Source organism: Accipiter gentilis, chromosome 34 (assembly GCF_929443795.1).
Source record: "Accipiter gentilis chromosome 34, bAccGen1.1, whole genome shotgun sequence".
Classification (NCBI taxonomy): domain Eukaryota; kingdom Metazoa; phylum Chordata; class Aves; order Accipitriformes; family Accipitridae; genus Astur; species Astur gentilis.
In genome coordinates, this window is record NC_064913.1 from 13,082,345 (window position 1) to 13,100,740 (window position 18,396).

Below are 18,396 nucleotides of genomic sequence, written 5' to 3' on the forward strand. Positions count from 1 at the left end.
GTTGTTTCACTCTGTGTGTGTGTGTTGTATTGGTAGGTGGTGTTAGGGATGCTGAAGAAGTTCTGGAAAAATGGGAATAGCCAGTGGAGGAGGAGGAAGAAGAATATGGTAGGGGAGAAGAGAACAGGAGATACGAGGAAAGGGAGGGATGAAAAATCAGATATGTAGATGTAAAATTAGATGTGAGCTGGCAATGTGCGCTTGCAGCCCAGAAAGCCAATCGTACCCTGGGCTGGCCAGCAGGTCAAGGGAGGTGATTCTGCCCCTCTACTCCGCTCTGGTGAGACCCCACCTGCAGTACTGCATCCAGATCTGGGGTCCCCAACATAAGAAGGACGTGGACCTGTTGGAGTGAGTCCAGAGGGGGGCCACGAAGATGATCAGAGGGCTGGAGCACCTCTCGTATGAAAACAGGCTGAGCAAGTTGGAGTTGTTCAGCCTGGAGAAGGGAAGGCTTCAGGCAGACCTTATTGCAGCTTTTCAATATAAAGGAGGCTTATAAGAAAGCTGGAAGGAGACTTTTTACCAGGGTCTGTAGTGACAGGATGAGGGGCGATGGTTTTAAACTGAAAGAGGATGGATTTAGATTGGACATAAGGAAGAAATTCTTTATGATGAGGTTGGTGAGACACTGTAACAGGTTGCCCAGAGAGGCTGTGGCTGCCCCATCCCTGGCAGTGTCCAAGGCCAGGTTGGATGGGGCTTGGAGCAACCTGGTCTAGTGGAAGGTGTCCCTGCCCAGGGCAGGTGGTTGGACTAGATGATCTTTGAAGGTCCCTTCCCAGCCTAACCATTCTGTGATTCTATGATTCTATAAGGAAACGAGGGGCTGCCAGCATCACAGATATAGCAGATGGCAGTAAATGGTACTAGTGTGAATTTATTGCTCAAGGGTGCTGCTTTGGGAACATGCAGCTGTGTTGGGACCTTACAGGCTGTAAGAGTCAGACAAGAGGCATTGACAAGGTATTTGAGAACTGGGGGCTTCCCTTTGTTGTGAGAGCTTTCGCTGGGACTGGAAGTGTGGTGGCACCTGTGCCTCTCTGGAGACTGACAGCATGGACCTCCTGGAGAGTTCATTAGTGAACATTCACTAAATGCCTTGAAGTGAATGGAGGCAGATGAACTCAAGTGTCACTGTTACAGAAGCCCTCTATGCCAAAGGGTATCATTGCTGTCCAAGAAGGATGCAGCCTGCAGTGCCCCTTGCCCACCAGCACATTTGCAGATGGGGCTAATAAACAGCTTTTTCTGTGGAGTGTTAGATGATGGCTGTGCTAGTGCAGCTCAGCCCCATAGGGTAACATACACAGTACCGTGGAAGTCAATACCAGGTCACCTTTGAGAGGTCACTTTTCAGTGAACCTTGACAGCACTTTTGCAGAAGTTATTGCGTAGAGTGTTTATATTGTAGCTGCAGTAGAAGCCAGCATTTCCATGGTTTTATTTCAAGTTGTATGCCATCAGGAACATGCTTGGCATGTTTAATCTACATGTGTTAGAAACTTTTGGTATACGTAAGAATGATAAATATCACCTGTCTTATATTTTAGTCAGGAGGCTTTGCATCCATCTTCAGTGAAGACATGCCACAGGTAAGTTGATGTAGTGTGATATGCCTTAATTAATAAACATTTTTTCAAGAGCGATTGTATCTCTTATCTCAGTGTTGTCCTAGAACACATCAGATTGCATTTTCAGTATGCTCCCATTCCCCCATGAGGAGGGTTACATAGATTTATACATAAAAAGAATTTGATATATAAGATGCTGTTATCCAATGTATATTATGACTTATTTAAATAAAATAAACAGAATCTAGTCATGGGAAATGACAGGCAAACTTAACTATCAGCATTACTTTGTATATACGACAGAAAATGTGTGCTCTGCATGTGCGTACTCTGTGTTGTACACAAGCGCAAATGCATCTTTGGTAAAATCCTGAGACCCATGAAATAAATGCAAAATTCCCACTGATTTGAATGAGGCTAGGATCTTACCCCGTATGTTGCTTACCATTATTCTGAGCATTAAGAATCCATCATAGCCAAACTACAGTTTGCTTATTTTTGTTTAACTATTCCAGAGCAGAGACCAAACGAGCAAGGATGAAAGCTTCAACATGTTGCATGCTTTAATTTGTAACAAGAACTTTCTTGTTACTCTCATTCACACCCTTGAAAAGCAGAAAAATTTCTCTGTGAAAGACAGGTATAGTATGATTATGCTTATCATCTTCAAGACAAAGAATTAGCAGGAAAAACCAACATGGATTGTGGCACACAAATGTAATTTCTACTTCTTGCAAAACAAGCTTGCATTTCTCCAGAGCATTTTTCCATCTTCTCCATCTGCATACACTGAGGAAGAAAAAACATTGCCTTTAAACCAAGCCATTAAAGAGAAATCAGAATGTTTGTACGTGTAAACAAAGAGGCAAAGGAGCAGGAAAACTCACTTCAAAACTGTAAACACTTCCTGCGGTTAGATAAACAGTTCTACAGTTTAGAAATGTTCTGCCACTGAAGCAGGTGTTGTTCTGCAGAATTAAATTTAGAGACACAAATTCTGTGTTTAAAAAATAATCACAAGAGCAGATGGACTTGCATTTTTATATTTTTTTTTTTAGAGATCAGTGGACAGTTTCTGTGCCTGAGGAGGGAAAACTTAGGATATGAACTGCACTAAAGTGTGTTTCATTTATTAAAGATGACTGGGAAGAGAAATTCCAAATATTATAGCATTTTTATTTTTTTTTTAAACAGGTGCTTGTTTGCGTCCTTCTTGACTATTGCACTACAAACTAAGCTAGTTTATCTAACCAATATTTTGGAAGTGTTGACAAAGGACTTGATGGAGCAATCAAGCAATGTACAGCCTAAGCTCCTGCTCAGACGAACCGAATCTGTGGTTGAAAAATTGCTGACAAACTGGATGTCAGTCTGCCTTTCTGGATTTCTCCGGGTACGTGTTCATCTTTTCACTGTGTAAGATATGCAAGATTTTTTTAACTGATTTCTTCTGCAAGAATTGTTAGAGGGATCAGTTTAAAGCATTCATTCTAACATTTAACATTATTAATGTGTGCTCCTCTCGTTTAGGTGACTTAGCTAGCTATCATCAATGGGATGTAGGAAAAGAGGGTGTCTTTAAGTGATGATCATGTCATTTATTTGGCTGAGATTTGGGTAATTTTGCAATTCTAGCATATCCTTTTCTCATGTCAGACATTATTTCATCTCCATGAGATGTATTGTGATCATACTAAAAGACTGACATGCTTGTTAAAATGCAGCTGTACCTTTCTGTGCAAGCTGTTGGAAAGCTACCACATAATAGAGTTTTAAGGAGTACTTTCTTTTGGAAAACTAAACTTCTTTCCAAACTTTTTAACCTCCAAACAGCATTGCAGATTTCAAGACCTAAGTGATTTCCAGTGAAAATAAAATAAGCATTTTCTTTCATTTTACTGTTTGTTTATTTTAGCCCACTTGGTAGCACTTCATTCTTGGTTTCAGTGCTTGGTTATGCTTCCTGTCTCTCTTACCGGTATGATGATATTGCAGTGTTGGTACCACTCATATCAGTCCTTGCATTAATACAGCAGCAGAATTGTTTGAGGCTCAGCAGCTCGCACCGGTTTCCTGAAACCCCAGGAGCGAGCCAAGGAATTGTCAGAGATCTGTTCTCGATACACCGGTCATCTTTACAGAGCTGTCCTAGTGAGATGCCTTAGCCAGGCTGCAGGAATGGTGTCACGTGGAAACAAAGATCCAACCTTCCTTTCTCAGGTGCTTTCCTGAAGCCTGAGGTTCAGGCAGGAGAGGGAAACCCCAGTTTCATTCCCTCCTTCGCTGATACGCCAGTGTGTGTCCCACCACCTTGCTCCCAAGGCTTTTTTCAGGAACAAGGGGAGACGCCAATTCAAAAGGAAACTAGTTGTTAGCTTGTTTTGTCACAAGACTGAAAAAGGAAGAAATAGGTGAAGTAAGCACGTGAACACATGCACGTCTCACCCCCCACCAGCTCTTTGGTGGAACTAGGAAGCGTCTGCCAGGTGGAGTAGGAGCAGCTTGTCTGTAGTGTGCTTGTGCACAGCAAGGGGCTGTGAGCTATCTTGCCGCACTCTCCAGCTGTCCCTTGCTATTTGCATGAGACTTTCACACCGAAAAGCAAAGGATGGAGGTTAAACAAATAACTGGATAAATCTGCTTAGAGGGATTTTCTTTTCTAATTGCAAGACAAAAAGTTAGTTAAAAGGAAGTACTTAGTTACACTAGATTTTTTTGTAGTTATTCATGCCCATTTAATGATTACAAAAATAAACATGTTCCTTGCATTTGTTTCATGTCCTAGGAGACAATTGGTGAACCTTTCTATTCACTGGTGACAACCCTCAATCAGAGAATAAACAAAGGACCAGTTGACGCGATAACTTGCAAAGCCCTGTACACGCTTAATGAAGACTGGCTGCTGTGGCAAGTGTCTGAATTCAAAACAGTGGTATGTTTGCCAGTTTGTGTTCCCTCCAAACACGGACAACTATAATGTTTTCTCTTTTTCTAGGAGGTGAAATTAAGGCTTTTAGACACTAAGATCATGGTTAAGTACCCAGATACTAAAATTGTTATTGCTGACAAAGTTTCAAAATGCAATAGAGTTTAACTAGCTGGTATTTCACCAATATACATTTCACAAATAGCACTCACTCCTTGCTTCACAGCTTGCCTTAATCGCCAAAGGTTAGGTTTAATGAAGTCTCAGGGTATTAAAATTCCTTCTTATTTTAAACTGTACTACAAAAATATAAACATATGCTTAGAATTTAAACTAAATTACACTTTCCAATGAATGAAGGAATGGAATGCGGAGGTTTTATTTTTCTATTGTGTTTACTTGTGGCTACTCTTCAGGCAACAATAATTTGCTGTGGGTTTCCATGTTACTAGCTCCAAATTAGCAAGGTTACAGTGTGGTGAATTTTAATTAGTTGCTTGGTTAAAAACTAGGTATCTGGGAAGCCTAGCTAACTTTCTGAACTTTACCATAGATTTCTAGCCTTTCTTAAAGCAACTACAAAGTGCCTCCTATTTTACCGTTACACTCAGAATTCTTTGAAAGCTGGAATTCCCTTACTGATTGTCATTCTGACACTGAGGAGAGAAAGGACAGCGAGGATTATTGCACTTTGGAGCATGCAAAAATTGGTACTTTTTGAGTAGGAGGTCTGAAAAAGGTTTTCAGAATGACCAGAGCACTTTTTTTTCCCCAGAATTTCCAAGTGATTTTGAGTCTGACAACTTAAAAATCTGCATTTCCAGTCATTTCCATAGCTTCCTTGCTTCTTAACTCCTGGCTTCCTGTCAGAGTTACCAGACATACTTAGGAATATGAGAAGTGTGACTGAATAGTGGGCTTCAGAGCTTGGGAGCAGAAACTGCCAGGGCAGCAACGGCCATGGCAGGGACACTGCAAGTCCTGGCAGCTTTGGAGGAGAATTCAGCCTTTTTCAGAGCCCATATCCTGAGGTAGGGCTGGAGCTTCCAGATCTGCCCCTCTTCCATTTTTGCAGGAAGAACCTGGAGGTCCTAAGATGCCACATACTAGAGGAGACTACATGACCCTGGAAATTTTGGCTGGTCAGCAATCTGTTGGACTTAGCTCACTGGGTCACGTAGGAAGCTCACTGAAATGACAGCCTTTCTGTGAAAAATTTCTGAATTGTCATTTTCTGCTGAAAGCTCTTGGACTGACAAATTTGTAGTCAAATCTTCTTACAGCTGTTTACAAAGCTGTTGTTGGAAGCTTCATGTGAAGGTACTTCAAGCTAAGTTACCACAGTGTGCATTTAGAAAGGAGGTTCGTGACTAAAAATTAAATGCATAATACCGTATCTTTGGTTTCCTTGTTTGTGTGCTGCATTCTGGCATGCATTTGGGATCTGGGGTAAGTTTAAATATATTGCTATTTATAGCCATAGGATACAAAACCCAGTAGTTATGCAGAGCAGCAATTTTCAAGCAAGCTCAATATGCCTACTACTAGTAGACTGTGCAGGAACATCTGGTACTGTGGAATTGATTGACTTTTCTTATTTATAGCACAAATTCAAATTGAGAGTACCTTGGGGGGATAGCTGACTCTGAAACTGCTGAACGCTGTCTTAAATACTTTTCCTAGTGCTACTTCTACGCCTGCAGTCGCCGATAGGGTTTTGTGGGCAGCCTGCAGCAAAGAGGAGAGAGGGGAAGTGGTCTGAAGGACTCGCTATCAGTGGGGAAGGCTGTCTGTAGATGGATGAGGAAGTGAGAGGGCAGATAGCCTTTCTCAGGCGTTTGCTGCCTTTGTACTTTGTATTCCTGCTTTTAAATAGATAATGATACTGTTACAGGGTTAATAAGTCAGCTTTCCCCGCTGTCCAGCAGTTTATTGGACTTTTAGTTGAGAAGTGGCTGAATGTTCCCTTTTCAACCCATCAGACAAGGAGAGAGGATCCTGCAGTAAAATTACAGAGATAGAGCCCAAGGACTCTAGCTCTGGCTGGACAGGGAAACAGGTTTGTTTGGTGTTTTGTCTAAGATTTATGCTGGAAACTAAAGCTGTGCTGTTAAAGAGATTTAGGTGGAACAGTGAGCCTTTCTGGGCTGGGGAAGCAGGCCCGCTGTGCACGTTTTCAAGAACAGCATTTAACAGGATGCTGAAGTGGAAGGAGTCAGCTTTTCTTCTCTCACTAACACCACTTCATGTGCACCGCAATGACATGCGGGACCTGTGAGCGTACAGACAGGGAACCAAGTATTTTTTCTTTCTGCCTAAGGGCTTGCAGGTTTTGTTTTCTAAATGGAATAAATTCTGAGCTGAGTTTTCAAATGCATTTGCACTTTTGCTCACTGCAGTTACATTCTGAGTCTTGCAGTATTTTGTTGGTATTTTATTTTGCCCCTTTCCACAGCCCCGCAAATAGCAGTACGTTAAAACCTACCTGTCCAGAGCAAAGTACAAAAACACAGCCAAAAAGAGGGTGATAGAAAGATACTGAAGCACATCTGGAGACACTCAGTGTCCAGATTTTTAAGCTATATAGGCCCTTGAAGATGCAGGGATGCATCTGATAGGGAGTTCAACTCTCAAATCAGTGGCAGGGCACAAACAAGGGTGTAGGCACTCTGCATGCAAATCTGTCCTTTCAGGATTGGGACTTCAGTTCCAAACCAATAACAGCAGGATACAGACAGGCTCCTAAAGATCAGGGAGGAGCTCCACAGGTCTCCTCCTGAACACACCACTATGCAGATAAACTCTTGGGGCAGGACAAGGAGGAAGCACTGGGCACAGAGAAAGGAGAGATTTTCTAAAATTCAGGCCATTTGTAACAGGAGAAAAAGAGAACTAAGAAACATGTTGGTTTTGAATTGTATTAGAGCTCTCTTTGGCTGGGCCCCATGTTTTATTTAAAAAGGCCACCAACCTTGGGACCAGCCAACCCCCTACTGTTACCCTTCTCTGCTGGAAGGGGTCAGATATTGAACAGAAATGAGCTACTGAAGTAAATACTTGAGCAGAGGAGTTGAAGGAAAGATGCTTCTAAAAGCACTGGTCCAGTATGAGCTGAGGAGCTGTGTGGTTTCATGCTGTGCTTATATTTGAGTATTGAGAAATAAAACTGCCTTGAAAGAGACTTGGATGTGTCGTGGAGCCTTTTCGCAGGCTGAAGAAACAAGCCTGCTTTCTCACAGGCAGACAAGCAGCTGCACCCCTCAGTGGATAATTTGCTCAGTGACTGATGAAGAAGCATGGTGCACAGCTGTGTGTTAGTATTTCACTGAAGTGCTTCATTTTAAATAGAAAAGCTACACAATGCCAGCCTGGCATGGGAGAAGTTTTCGGTGGAATGTCTCCTGTGGAAAACCAGGGGAGACCTCTTCATGTGGTAGACTTGGTGCTCCAGCATTCTTTTGAATAGTCACTGCTTAGTTTAAAAAAGGGATTTGGGCTGTTGAATTCTTTGCTGAAATGAGTTTGCATTTTTAGATGGGAAGAAATGATCTAATTCACCTGTTCAGCTGACAGCCTTCTATTGAAAGTGAAGCAAAGCTTTATGAGTTAAAAGAAGGGCGTTAAAAGAAGTGGGAGGGCTGTAAGGGAGTAAAGCAGAGACAGGGAACCCAATTTCTTAATAAGACGCCATGGTTTTGGTATTATTAGACACAATTTGTGAGAGATGAGGAAGCTATTAAAAGCATGTGACATATGGGGATTTTCGTCAGCAGAAAAGGACACAACAACCCTCGCTAGGAAGCGAGCAGTGCAGATGTTGGCTATAGGAGAGTCTTCTGCATTACATACAGATTGAGTACCATACTGTAGCATCAAGAGTACAACCCTTGCTTTGTGTAGTGCCCCTCTAACCTCAATTTAACTCCTGTAACAATTTTTATGCCAATTTGTTAGCTGTGCTCTTCATGGTAACTGTTCTGGCTCCTACAGAAGGATCATACAATCAATCTGTTTTTTCCTGTTTATTGTATTTCATAATCTGGGAGACAGGAGAGTAGGTTTAAGGCAATTTCGTTGTGCTGTACATCATTGTGCTGTCTCCTTTACATAAATTCTCTAACTTTTACCAATCAAAAGTTTTTCTTGTTTTTTCAGTCTGTCTGAGAAATGGAAATATGCCTTGTTCAGAAGCATAGCTGAATAGAGAACAGGGTAATGAATAAGAGCCCTTGAATATCCCAGATAATTCTTCTTCACTTCTAAGAAAATACAGTATTATCACATTTCTTTACTAAACCACATCTCATTTATTATCTGCTATGGTTATTAATAGCTTTACTAAATAATTCATTGTTTGAAGTTCACTTTCAAGAAAACTACAAATCTGAAAAACCATCTGCAAACATTGTCTTCAAATGTCGTTATTTCTGTCACTGCATGAGTGAAAAAATGTTTTCAAAATTTGTTCCTGTCTTTTAGCTAGGTTCCAAGCTAGTTGCTATACAAGTAGTTGCAAGATGCTTGCCTTGTTCTCCTTAAGTAGCCTTTAACAATTCTTGTAACCTGTGTTGAGCCTTTGCTGAAGAGCACTGAGACTTTGTGTTGCCAATCACTAATTTCTAGTGCACGAAGTCTCAACTCTAGATATTACTAGGTTGAACCACATGTCCTGTAATTCCTCCGGAATCTTTCCCTAAGTTATCTTGTACTTTCGTTTCCTTTGCAAAGTGAGAGAGCTTAGAAAAGGGCCTGATGATGTTTCCTCGTGCCTTCCGTGTGTCCTCCTGTGATTTCTCTTAAATGTTTTCTGACCTTCAGAGCTGATCATAAAAAGGCTTTCATAATTTCACAGTCATTTCTGATTCTTTTTCCAGTTCTACACTTTGTGTCTAAATGCAGTGATTGTGACTGTCAGCTTCTGATTAATGGTTTCTAAAGCCAGGGATTGTGCTGTCAGACAGGTTGAATCTGATTTGTGAAAACTTCAGCTACAGAGGGAAGACTTAATAATAATTGGCTTTCCTAGCTCCCCATCAATTGCTTCATCACTTAAGATTAACCTCTGCAGGAAATCATATCAGCAAAACTGTCTGTCTCTCTTGGTTTAGAGACTTTTATGCGTTTAAATATTTCTTCCCATCTGACCACTTCTTTGAGTCATCAAGTGTTGTTATTTTCCTCACATTGTGGATACTTTTGATTAAGAAGTCCATAAATGACTTGTATTCCACCTACATAAAGGACTGCTGCTTTCTTTTTACAGTCCTGTCATCCTACAATGAGTTGAGTGGGGATGGGAGGACTCTCACATGCTAATAATTGAAGAGGCTGCACATTTATGTGCAATCTGTATGAGAGCATGTGCTGAAAGGGAAATGCAGCAGAGAAAAAGACAGTTTCTCTTGCCAGTCTGAAAGGAAGAGGAAATGAAGGAGAAGCAGGAACATGAATATTGTAGTGTAGGAATGTTAGGAGGAAAGGATCAACTAAAGGAAGGAATGCTTCCAAGGATGTAAAGACAAATCAACATCAGCTGAAGTGTGAGTAGCTACTCCAGAAAGATCAGTCTGGAGACTAGAAGAGACAAAGAATTTGATTAAAATGAGTTTTCCAAAGACAAAACATAGTTAGTCTCTGTCCACATTTTTATCCTACAAGACCATGACCTCAGGGCAATCAAAATCAAGGACAGGACTGCTGTCTGTTCCGTTGGTCTGTGGGCCTAACCAAGCATGACTCCCTCATTCCTGTGCCAATATATTTTTTTATTAATTTTCCGCATGAAATCCCAACCTGAGGCACGGCATCCAGTCTGCTTCTCCTTCTGCAGGCACTGTTCCCACATACCCTCCTCTTCCATTCCGTCTGTCCTTTCCATGGACTCATTTTCCTCACAATTAAACATCTCGGTGTCCTGATTAAGTTATTCTCAGTGACTTCAGTTACATCCTAGTCTTTGTTGGATCCTGATCTTCATAGTTTTGCAACCCTGTTTTTAATACTCTTCCTGATTCTGTAGAAACAGTAAAGTTAATTTCTGTCTCATTGGACTACTTTTTTTCACCACCAGTGTGTCATAATTTCCACTCTTGCTGGGTAATAAAGCAGAAAATAGCATTCTACAACTATTAATAACTACCAATTTTTCTAAGAAGAGAGAAAAGTTGTCCCTTCAGCAACCTGGACAGAAGTTCTTTCCTTCACATGACAGCAGGGAGAAAAAAATTTTTTAGTTCCTTCCTCTTTTAATGATGGCTCCTTCACTGAGTCATACCCACAGTCCTTTCATTTCAGTTAAAAGATATGTATTATACCAGAAATGTCCAACAGCCAGAATGGTTCGAGTATGTAGGTTTTTCCTTTGCCACTTGCGGTAAAGTGCCAGCACCTACAACACTTGTTTTAAGTCTGTCCCAAGGCATCTCCAGCAGAACATCTGTATCCGTGTAGCTGAACAGTGATTTCTCTGCAAGGAGCAGGCTGTGGCACTGGAAATGATTGCTGTTATCGTTTGGCACTAGCAACTCTGTGCTCATCCCTTTTTCCCTGCCTTTTGGCAGCTGAGCTGCCTGACATCACCAGAAATAAGACCCGACTGAAAACATTCCCTGGACGTGGTCACCCAGTCTCACTGGCACCTCCCTCCAGCCCGTGCTCACCTTGTGTGCAGCCTAGCAGATGAGTTGTGTCCCAGCTAAGAGTAGCTGTGAGCTAAAGGGCAGGGGTATTGTATCTGGGCAGGTTGTGTGGGTGTTTGACCTGGAGTAATGACTAACAGAATAAATCACATGTTTCTGTGCAGATCTGGACCGCTTTGGGTTCTGTCTGCTGCAGCATGCTTTCCCTTTCCACTGCTTCTGCAGTAGCCCTGTCTCTGCTGCCTCTAGAGACACGGCTGTATGCAGACAGACACTGATGTCGCCAGGGGAGGTGTATTTTTTTGTATGATATAAGGCACTCGGCATGATCTGCTGGTGCAAATATGCATTTTAACGCTGATTCCCATCCAGTCAAAATCAATCATACTTACCATGACGACTTACTGAGCAACCTTATCAGATCTCTAGTCGCTTACCGTTTTGCTTTTAAGGCATTCCTTTTAAATAAAATGCTTTTTTTGGAACATGCATTGTAGTTCTTCCTGGTCTCCTGTCTTTTTTTGGTAATTCACTGAAATAGATTTGCACAAAATCAGAACACAAAATACACTTTTGGAAATATATAGCTATATATCTTTGATTCTTCAGACATGAGGAATTCTAAATGCTTCATTGTGTAATTAATTAAAATAATCTTTGTTTGAAATAGCTTTAATAATAAATGTGCTGAAAATATGCTGTCAGGAGTTTGTAGGTTTCCCATGCCAGGTATTCCCTGTAAGTCAGAATAACATGTGTTTCTTTCCCCAGACAGTGAACATTATCTTTGAAAAAATCCCAGAAAATGAGAGTGGAGATGCCTGTCAAACTATCCAAGTTAATGTTCTGGACTGTGACACCATAGGCCAAGCCAAGGAGAAGAGCCTTCAGGCTTTCCTTAATAAGAATGGCTTTCTCTACGGTCTGCAGATGGATGAAATTGGTCTTGGTAAGAGCATGTCACTGTGTTTTATATTTTCATGGAGTTCACTGGTCGGTCTGTGGAGTTTTCTTGTTAGGAAATCCTACCTTTGGCTTTGATTTTTTTTTTTAGCATTTAGGCAGAGCATAGTTTTTGTAAGGAATTTCTAGGGAAATACTAGATCATTTATGCTACCAGTTAGAACATTGGAACTACATCTGCTTTGCTTCTGCATGGACTTCAGCATGCAGTTAACAAACGCATGTTATTTATTGAACATGTCTAATTTGTCTGTTCCTTTTCTGAGTTAAGTAAGGTGGCCTGTCCACCTAAGTACAGCTGGTTGATAAATTTTTTCAGCAGGTAAGATGACACATCATGATTACTAAGTACTTTAGTCCCTACCTATTATCCCTCCTACTGCCCTTCCTTCCAACAGGCCTATGTTTGCCTTGATCAAGAGAACCCACAAATATAGTTTACTTACAGTCAGATTAGGTTCATATAATAGTTCACATATGACTCACAAAGATACATACAATATCTACAGATATAAGTAAAGCCGCTCCAGCAGATGAGTTGAGCTGCCTTTCCTTGCTGGGTTTTCAAGAGCCCAAGGTCAGATAAAAGTCAGTAGTTGCCACCATACCACTTCCCACGTGCTCCAGTAGGAAATCTAACAAACTCTACATTGTTGGCATTTGTCACCTCCTGGACTTGCTCCTTAAGGTGTTGATATTTCCTCACCTTCTCAGACGCTATGTTGGCAAGTGATGATAATTTACGTTCATATCTGATGTTTGTATCCACCACCAGTACCTGACCACCCTTAAATACTATGTGAATCTTGTACAGCTTGTGAAACCTTTCTTCAAGTCCCAACGTGCCCATAACATCAGGCCACGCTTGTGTAACTAGCTAGATTAGGTGAAAGCATCTCCAGAAATTCTGCTTTGACCAACACAAAGTGAGGCACCAATAGCCTGCAGTAATGGAAGCCACCCAGGCTGTCACCCCAGATAAGGAATCTGTAGTGTGGGAGTGCAAAACCACTCTTATGTGACCTAGCACAAGGACAGAGAGAAACAGCTCAGTTGGGAGCCACTGGTCCAAAAATAATTAGGTGTTGAATGCCATTGGGATGTAATTGTTTTCTCTTGCTGTCATACTGCAGAACTTGTGTCTGAGGAGCAGCAAAGAGAATTGTTAGATATTGATGGTTCCTCAGAGGTGATGGAGGATGGGATAAGGAAGCTAAATACCATCGGTCATTACGAGGTAAGCACGGAAGCCGTACCAATGAATCGAGAAGCAGCTTCTCCCCAGCCCCCAAATGCTGTCTGCATAGAAGTATCTTGATTGATCAAAATCTGGAAGAGATAGCTGACCATCATCAACAGAAGGAAAATGTGTGACACACAACTTTCTTGCCAATGAGTCATATGTTTTCTGTTACTTTTCAGAGGTTTGCTTGTTGCAGGGTTGCTTGGTTCAAGCATACCAGGTAAACTGTTACTTCTGTTGAGCATTTCAGTTAAAGCAACACCTGATTTCCAGCTGTGAACATTGCCTTGAGTCTTTTCTAGTTTCTGCTGCTGAGGTTTTGTTGCACCATGCGCAATTGTTTACCTCTTCCCACCTCATATTTTGATTATCTGAACAGGTGGTAGTGGTACTTGTGGAAGCTCATTGGGAGTCAGAATAAAAAAGGACTGATGCATTTGCTTGCTCTTCTCTTGAGACCTCCTGTGTCAGTCTTCTTCCCTTTTTCTCTCTGTTTTTGCTTCCACCTACTGTCACCACTTGTACCACAAGTTTTCCCCTCCATTTCCAATTGCACCTGTCATTTTCAATGCTGCAATAATCTGTCCATCATTGCAACAACACAGAAGGCTGCAACTGGTGGCAGAGCCCTTCTGGGTGGAGCACACTGCAAAAGATAGCAAGCAGCATTGCCTGTCTAAAGAGTTTCTACTGGCACTAGTCAGAGGCTGAGGGGCCGGGGTAAAATGTGCAACAGATGATTGGCCTCGGGTGATATGGTAGCTCACATTTTGACGCTTACAGGCAGATTTTGGAAATGATGTTAGTATGCTGAGTGCTTTTGGTGAGCTTTCCTTGTGCCTCGTTGTTGAATTTGAAAGCCTGGCTCTTAACATGATAATCAATTTTTATTTATTTAGAAGTTTTGCTGATGAGTGTAGGTCTGTGTCATGCAATGCAGTATGGTGCTGAGAAACCTGAGCCAGCCCTGAACATTGCAGTCTGCATGAGCAAATACAGTGCCATCCACAGAGAGGAACAAAGACGACTAGCAGGACTGTTTGTAGCTTGGGCAGAGCACAAGGCTGCTCAGGTCTGGAGCAAGCTCGTTTGGATTCACTTTACAGATTTCTGTAGGCATTTGTTGCTCTCCTTACCTCCTGGGGAGGCAGCAGTGAACCCAGATGTCCTGAGTCACCATCCAGTGTCTTAAATACAGCTTTTCCTCTGCCTCTCTTGAGTCTTGTGTATAGATTAACGTGGGACTTCCTCCACTCCACTTGTAAAGATTTTGTACAAATTAGGCCATTGCAGTGTTGCAGTCAGAGTCTATGCAGCAAAGGTCAACGTAGATTTGAATCTGATCAGACATTTGAACTTCTGTCTAATGCGATAATACCCACCCTTCTTACCACAGGCAGCTATTGCAAGTGCTTCCTGATTTTGCCTGGCAGCTTTTTGCACTTCCTGAGCTCGTGGCATGCCATGGCTCATGGGTGCCATACCTCATGGCAGATGAGTCTGCTCCAGTTGGTCATTGTCATCTCTGGGTACCTTTGTCCTAGCCCTTGTTTTTGTCTGAGGTTTCTACAGGCAGATGCAAGTTAGGTTGGAGGTTCAGTTGTTTTTGCAAAGCTGTAACTACACTAATTATAGCTTAGCAGCTGCCTTATGGAAATCGTGCTGGGTATCTCTGTTAGATATTTTAGTTCACTTTTTCTGACGCTGACAAAATAATGAACTTTTTAGGCAGAAGCTTAGTGGCATTTAAGGCAGTGGCTTAGTGGCGAGTGTCAGCTATTAGCATATCTAGTTTATTTTCTTGTATGCATATTAATGCAAAAAGGATTGTGAAGGTGACTAGTTAGCAATAAAAAGGAACACTGCATACACAGTGTGAGAGTAGTAACATTGCCTGAGGAATTCCAACGTACATTTCAACAATGCCTAGAGTTTTGTGGCAAGCCTGATTTTTTTCTGTTTGTTTGCCAGGCTTAAATGCTAGAAAATAACCAGATTTTTGAAACTGGGAAGTACTATCAAATCTTTTTAAGATACTGGAGCGTGAGGGTTGTGGTGTAAAGGTCCCAGAATCGCCAGGGACTTTTGAAAATGCAGACGTTAGTTTCTACACTGATATTTAAAATGCCCAAGTAGGGGATGTTTGTGGGTTTTTTTGTGTGGTGTTTCTGTAGGGAAAAAAAATTCACTGTACTCTTATTAGGCTTTCATGTGTCTCTGACTTTTGTGCTCCTTTTGCTCTTAATTTTTTGCTCCTAGTAAGGTTACTTTTGTGATTATTTATGAGGTCTGCACTATGGTTTGCATGAGAATAACCACAAGCCTTAACAAGAAAGTTGCTGTCCTATGGATGATGTCCTATGACATCATGATGTCCTATTTCCCATGCAAGAAGAGAGCTGGAGAACCGCTTTCAGATCTGCTCTCCAGTCCCAGATCTCCAATTTCTTAACCTGTAGCAGCATCACACATTCCAGGAGCAGGCACGGTCCCAGAGAACGAATTTGAATGTGTGATCTGGAGAGCTCACTGACAAGAACTGGATTATAGGGACGACAGGGAGCCCAGAGAACAAGGAAGAGGCATAGAGCCACACTACTCCATCTTCAGTTTTGCAAAATAGCTGTACTCCATGTTGTGTGGATCTGAACAGATCTCCCCTCTCCCTGTTTGTCCCCCTCGGTAACGCAGCGGACAAAGATGTTTTGAGGTGCCCATGGGAGCAGCCCACCATGAAAATTTATTTAGACAGCAGGACACAAAAAGAAGGACTTGATTTTTTTTATTGGATCACACTGAAAGAAACAGCAAGTATGTCTGCTGCAGTAATGATAAAGGGAAAGCATATTCCACTTTTTTTCCACTAAAAGCATCATTTGTACCAGAAATAAAACCTGAAGTAGGGGCTTGGATCATGGCTGCACTGCACCAACGCCTCTGGTTCCTGGAGAGAAGCACGGTTCTTCCTCCAAGCTCTGCCCATCTCCCTCAGGACAGGAGCCAACACACTTCAGCATTGAGCTGCTCTCCTGCTTCTTGGAGAGGGAGTTGAAGCAGCGTTTTGCCCACACCGCTCTGGGAGGGGGTAAGCTGCTGGGTAGCCCTGTTCCTGTTTATCTATCTTCAGGGCCAAGTAGGAGGACTCTCTAGGTGTTTGTGTCACTTCACAAGTTAGCCTTAGAGCATATTCCTACTCGCAGTGTCATTTTAAAGTGCTCTGTATTATCTGAAAGAGCTCTGAAACACTGTATGATAAATGGAAATGCTGCAAAAAATCATACTTATAAAATAGATTGCATTTACTTTCCAGGAGCAAGTGTAAGTGCAGATTTCTTTGGCACAAGACACAGCTTTTGATAGAGTATCTTAATGTTTAAACTGGTTTCTCACACAAGGCTGGCTGCCAAGGTTTAAAAAACACTTAAATTATTTTGGCAGAGATCCCTTCCTAGAACTGGCCAGTTGTTTTTGTAATTATAGAGGGAAGTACACTAGCACTTGGCAAGACCCAACATTTGACAGCAGAGCAGTGGTGTAGTTCTCAGTGGGAACTGTTTTTGAGTTACTCTTTGACAATAAAAGCATGACCTGCCAGTTTCTTTTAAAGATAATAGTTACCATCCTGGCAGCCCTATAAATTCAGGGAAGGAAGGGGGTAGATTTTTACTAGCAATCCCAAGGTAGCTAGATACGGATCTTGACCTTGCAGTCCACGGGGTGTAAATATTTCGCTCAGTTTGAAAATAGTTCTTGGGAGCACCAGGCTAGTCCCTCAACATGGCCCCACCGTAAGGCGTGGGGGAAACGGAATGAGCTGGAAGAAAGGGGGCTGGAAGAGAAATCATCCTTATGTTCTCCTCCCTGCCTCACCTTCCCATAAGATCCTATTGCACTGGAGCCAGAGAATTCAACCTGGGCAATCTGTAGAACGGTGGGTGCAAGAATTATAGAATCGTAGAATCGTTTAGGTTAAGAAGCAGCACAAAGCAGTAAATGAAAACAAAAATGGCCAAATAGGGGCTGAATCAGAAAAACCAAAGAAAGGGAAAAGTCTGAAAGGCCACTTTGTCGGAAGAACTGCCTTCCCACCTTGCCAGGTAAGGCTAACAAACTGCAACTGCTGCCTGTGCCCGAAAGCCTGGCCCTGGTTGCCTGCTGAGAGCCGTGCACACCATGGTGAGAACAAAGCGGGCTGGCAAGCTCCTGTGCTGCCACGGACTTAAGGACAGAGGAAATGAAACTGAGGGTTTCATGAATTGTAGACACTTTTGTTTCAGCATATGTTTGTTTTTGCTTTCAGATTTCAAATGGAGCAACCATAAAAGTCTTTAAAAAGAAGGCAAATACCCGATCAGGTAACAAAGGGACTGCAACCTATTCGTGGAGAATGGGCTGGGAATGCAGAGAGCTGAGTTATGACAGGTTGTACCTTCGTCAATAGGAGGTCAGAAAACTTGGCACTTTGATATAGCTGGGCCAACTGAAGAGCCGTGTTACCCTGGCTCTGGGCCTCTGGCAGGCACAGTGGGCCTAGGAGGAGGGAAGAAGGCAAAGGAAAGAAGGACAGAAGGACATAGAGTCCTCAGCAAATGAATGCTTAAAGATACAGACTCACAGGCAGGAAAGCAGGGCAGGGAAGCCCAGGTGATACGAAGTGCTGACTGCTGAGACCAACACAGGGAGCATGCCCTGGCATAATACAAAACCACCGTTTTGGAATTTTCCTTATTCTCTTGACAGTGGTTCTGAAAACCTTGACTTGGCTGTCTCAACAGCAGGTCAGGAGTTAAAGGGTGCTTAGAAGGGGTCCGTTCATCTCGCCTATCCCTGTGGTGCAGGTTGTTCCAGCCCAGCTGGTGGCTTGGGGAACGTGGACTTTCTGTAGCCCCTGGGCAGAAACAGACGCTCCTAGCCTGATTCACCTCCCCATCAAAGTGGACATCTAAAGTTAGGAGAGACGTGTCGCTGAGGTGCAAGTCACTGGGATGGCATTGCGCTCTCCCTCAGCAAGACCAGGGTGGTCTGTTCTCAGCCGTTGCTTTCAAGCCTGAC

General features: G+C 42.4%; 1 protein-coding gene across 1 annotated transcript in view; it reads left to right on the forward strand.

The window, feature by feature from the left end:
* The window catches only part of PLXNC1 (plexin C1), a 71,493-nt gene that overhangs the window by 42,769 nt on the left and 10,328 nt on the right, over positions 1-18,396 (forward strand). Inside the window, exons 18-24 of the mRNA XM_049792122.1 lie at positions 1,554-1,595; positions 2,090-2,214; positions 2,769-2,967; positions 4,360-4,506; positions 11,910-12,087; positions 13,235-13,338; positions 17,645-17,699. Of these exons, the coding sequence (XP_049648079.1) occupies positions 1,554-1,595; positions 2,090-2,214; positions 2,769-2,967; positions 4,360-4,506; positions 11,910-12,087; positions 13,235-13,338; positions 17,645-17,699 (850 nt within the window). The remainder of the gene's footprint in view (positions 1-1,553; positions 1,596-2,089; positions 2,215-2,768; positions 2,968-4,359; positions 4,507-11,909; positions 12,088-13,234; positions 13,339-17,644; positions 17,700-18,396) is intronic.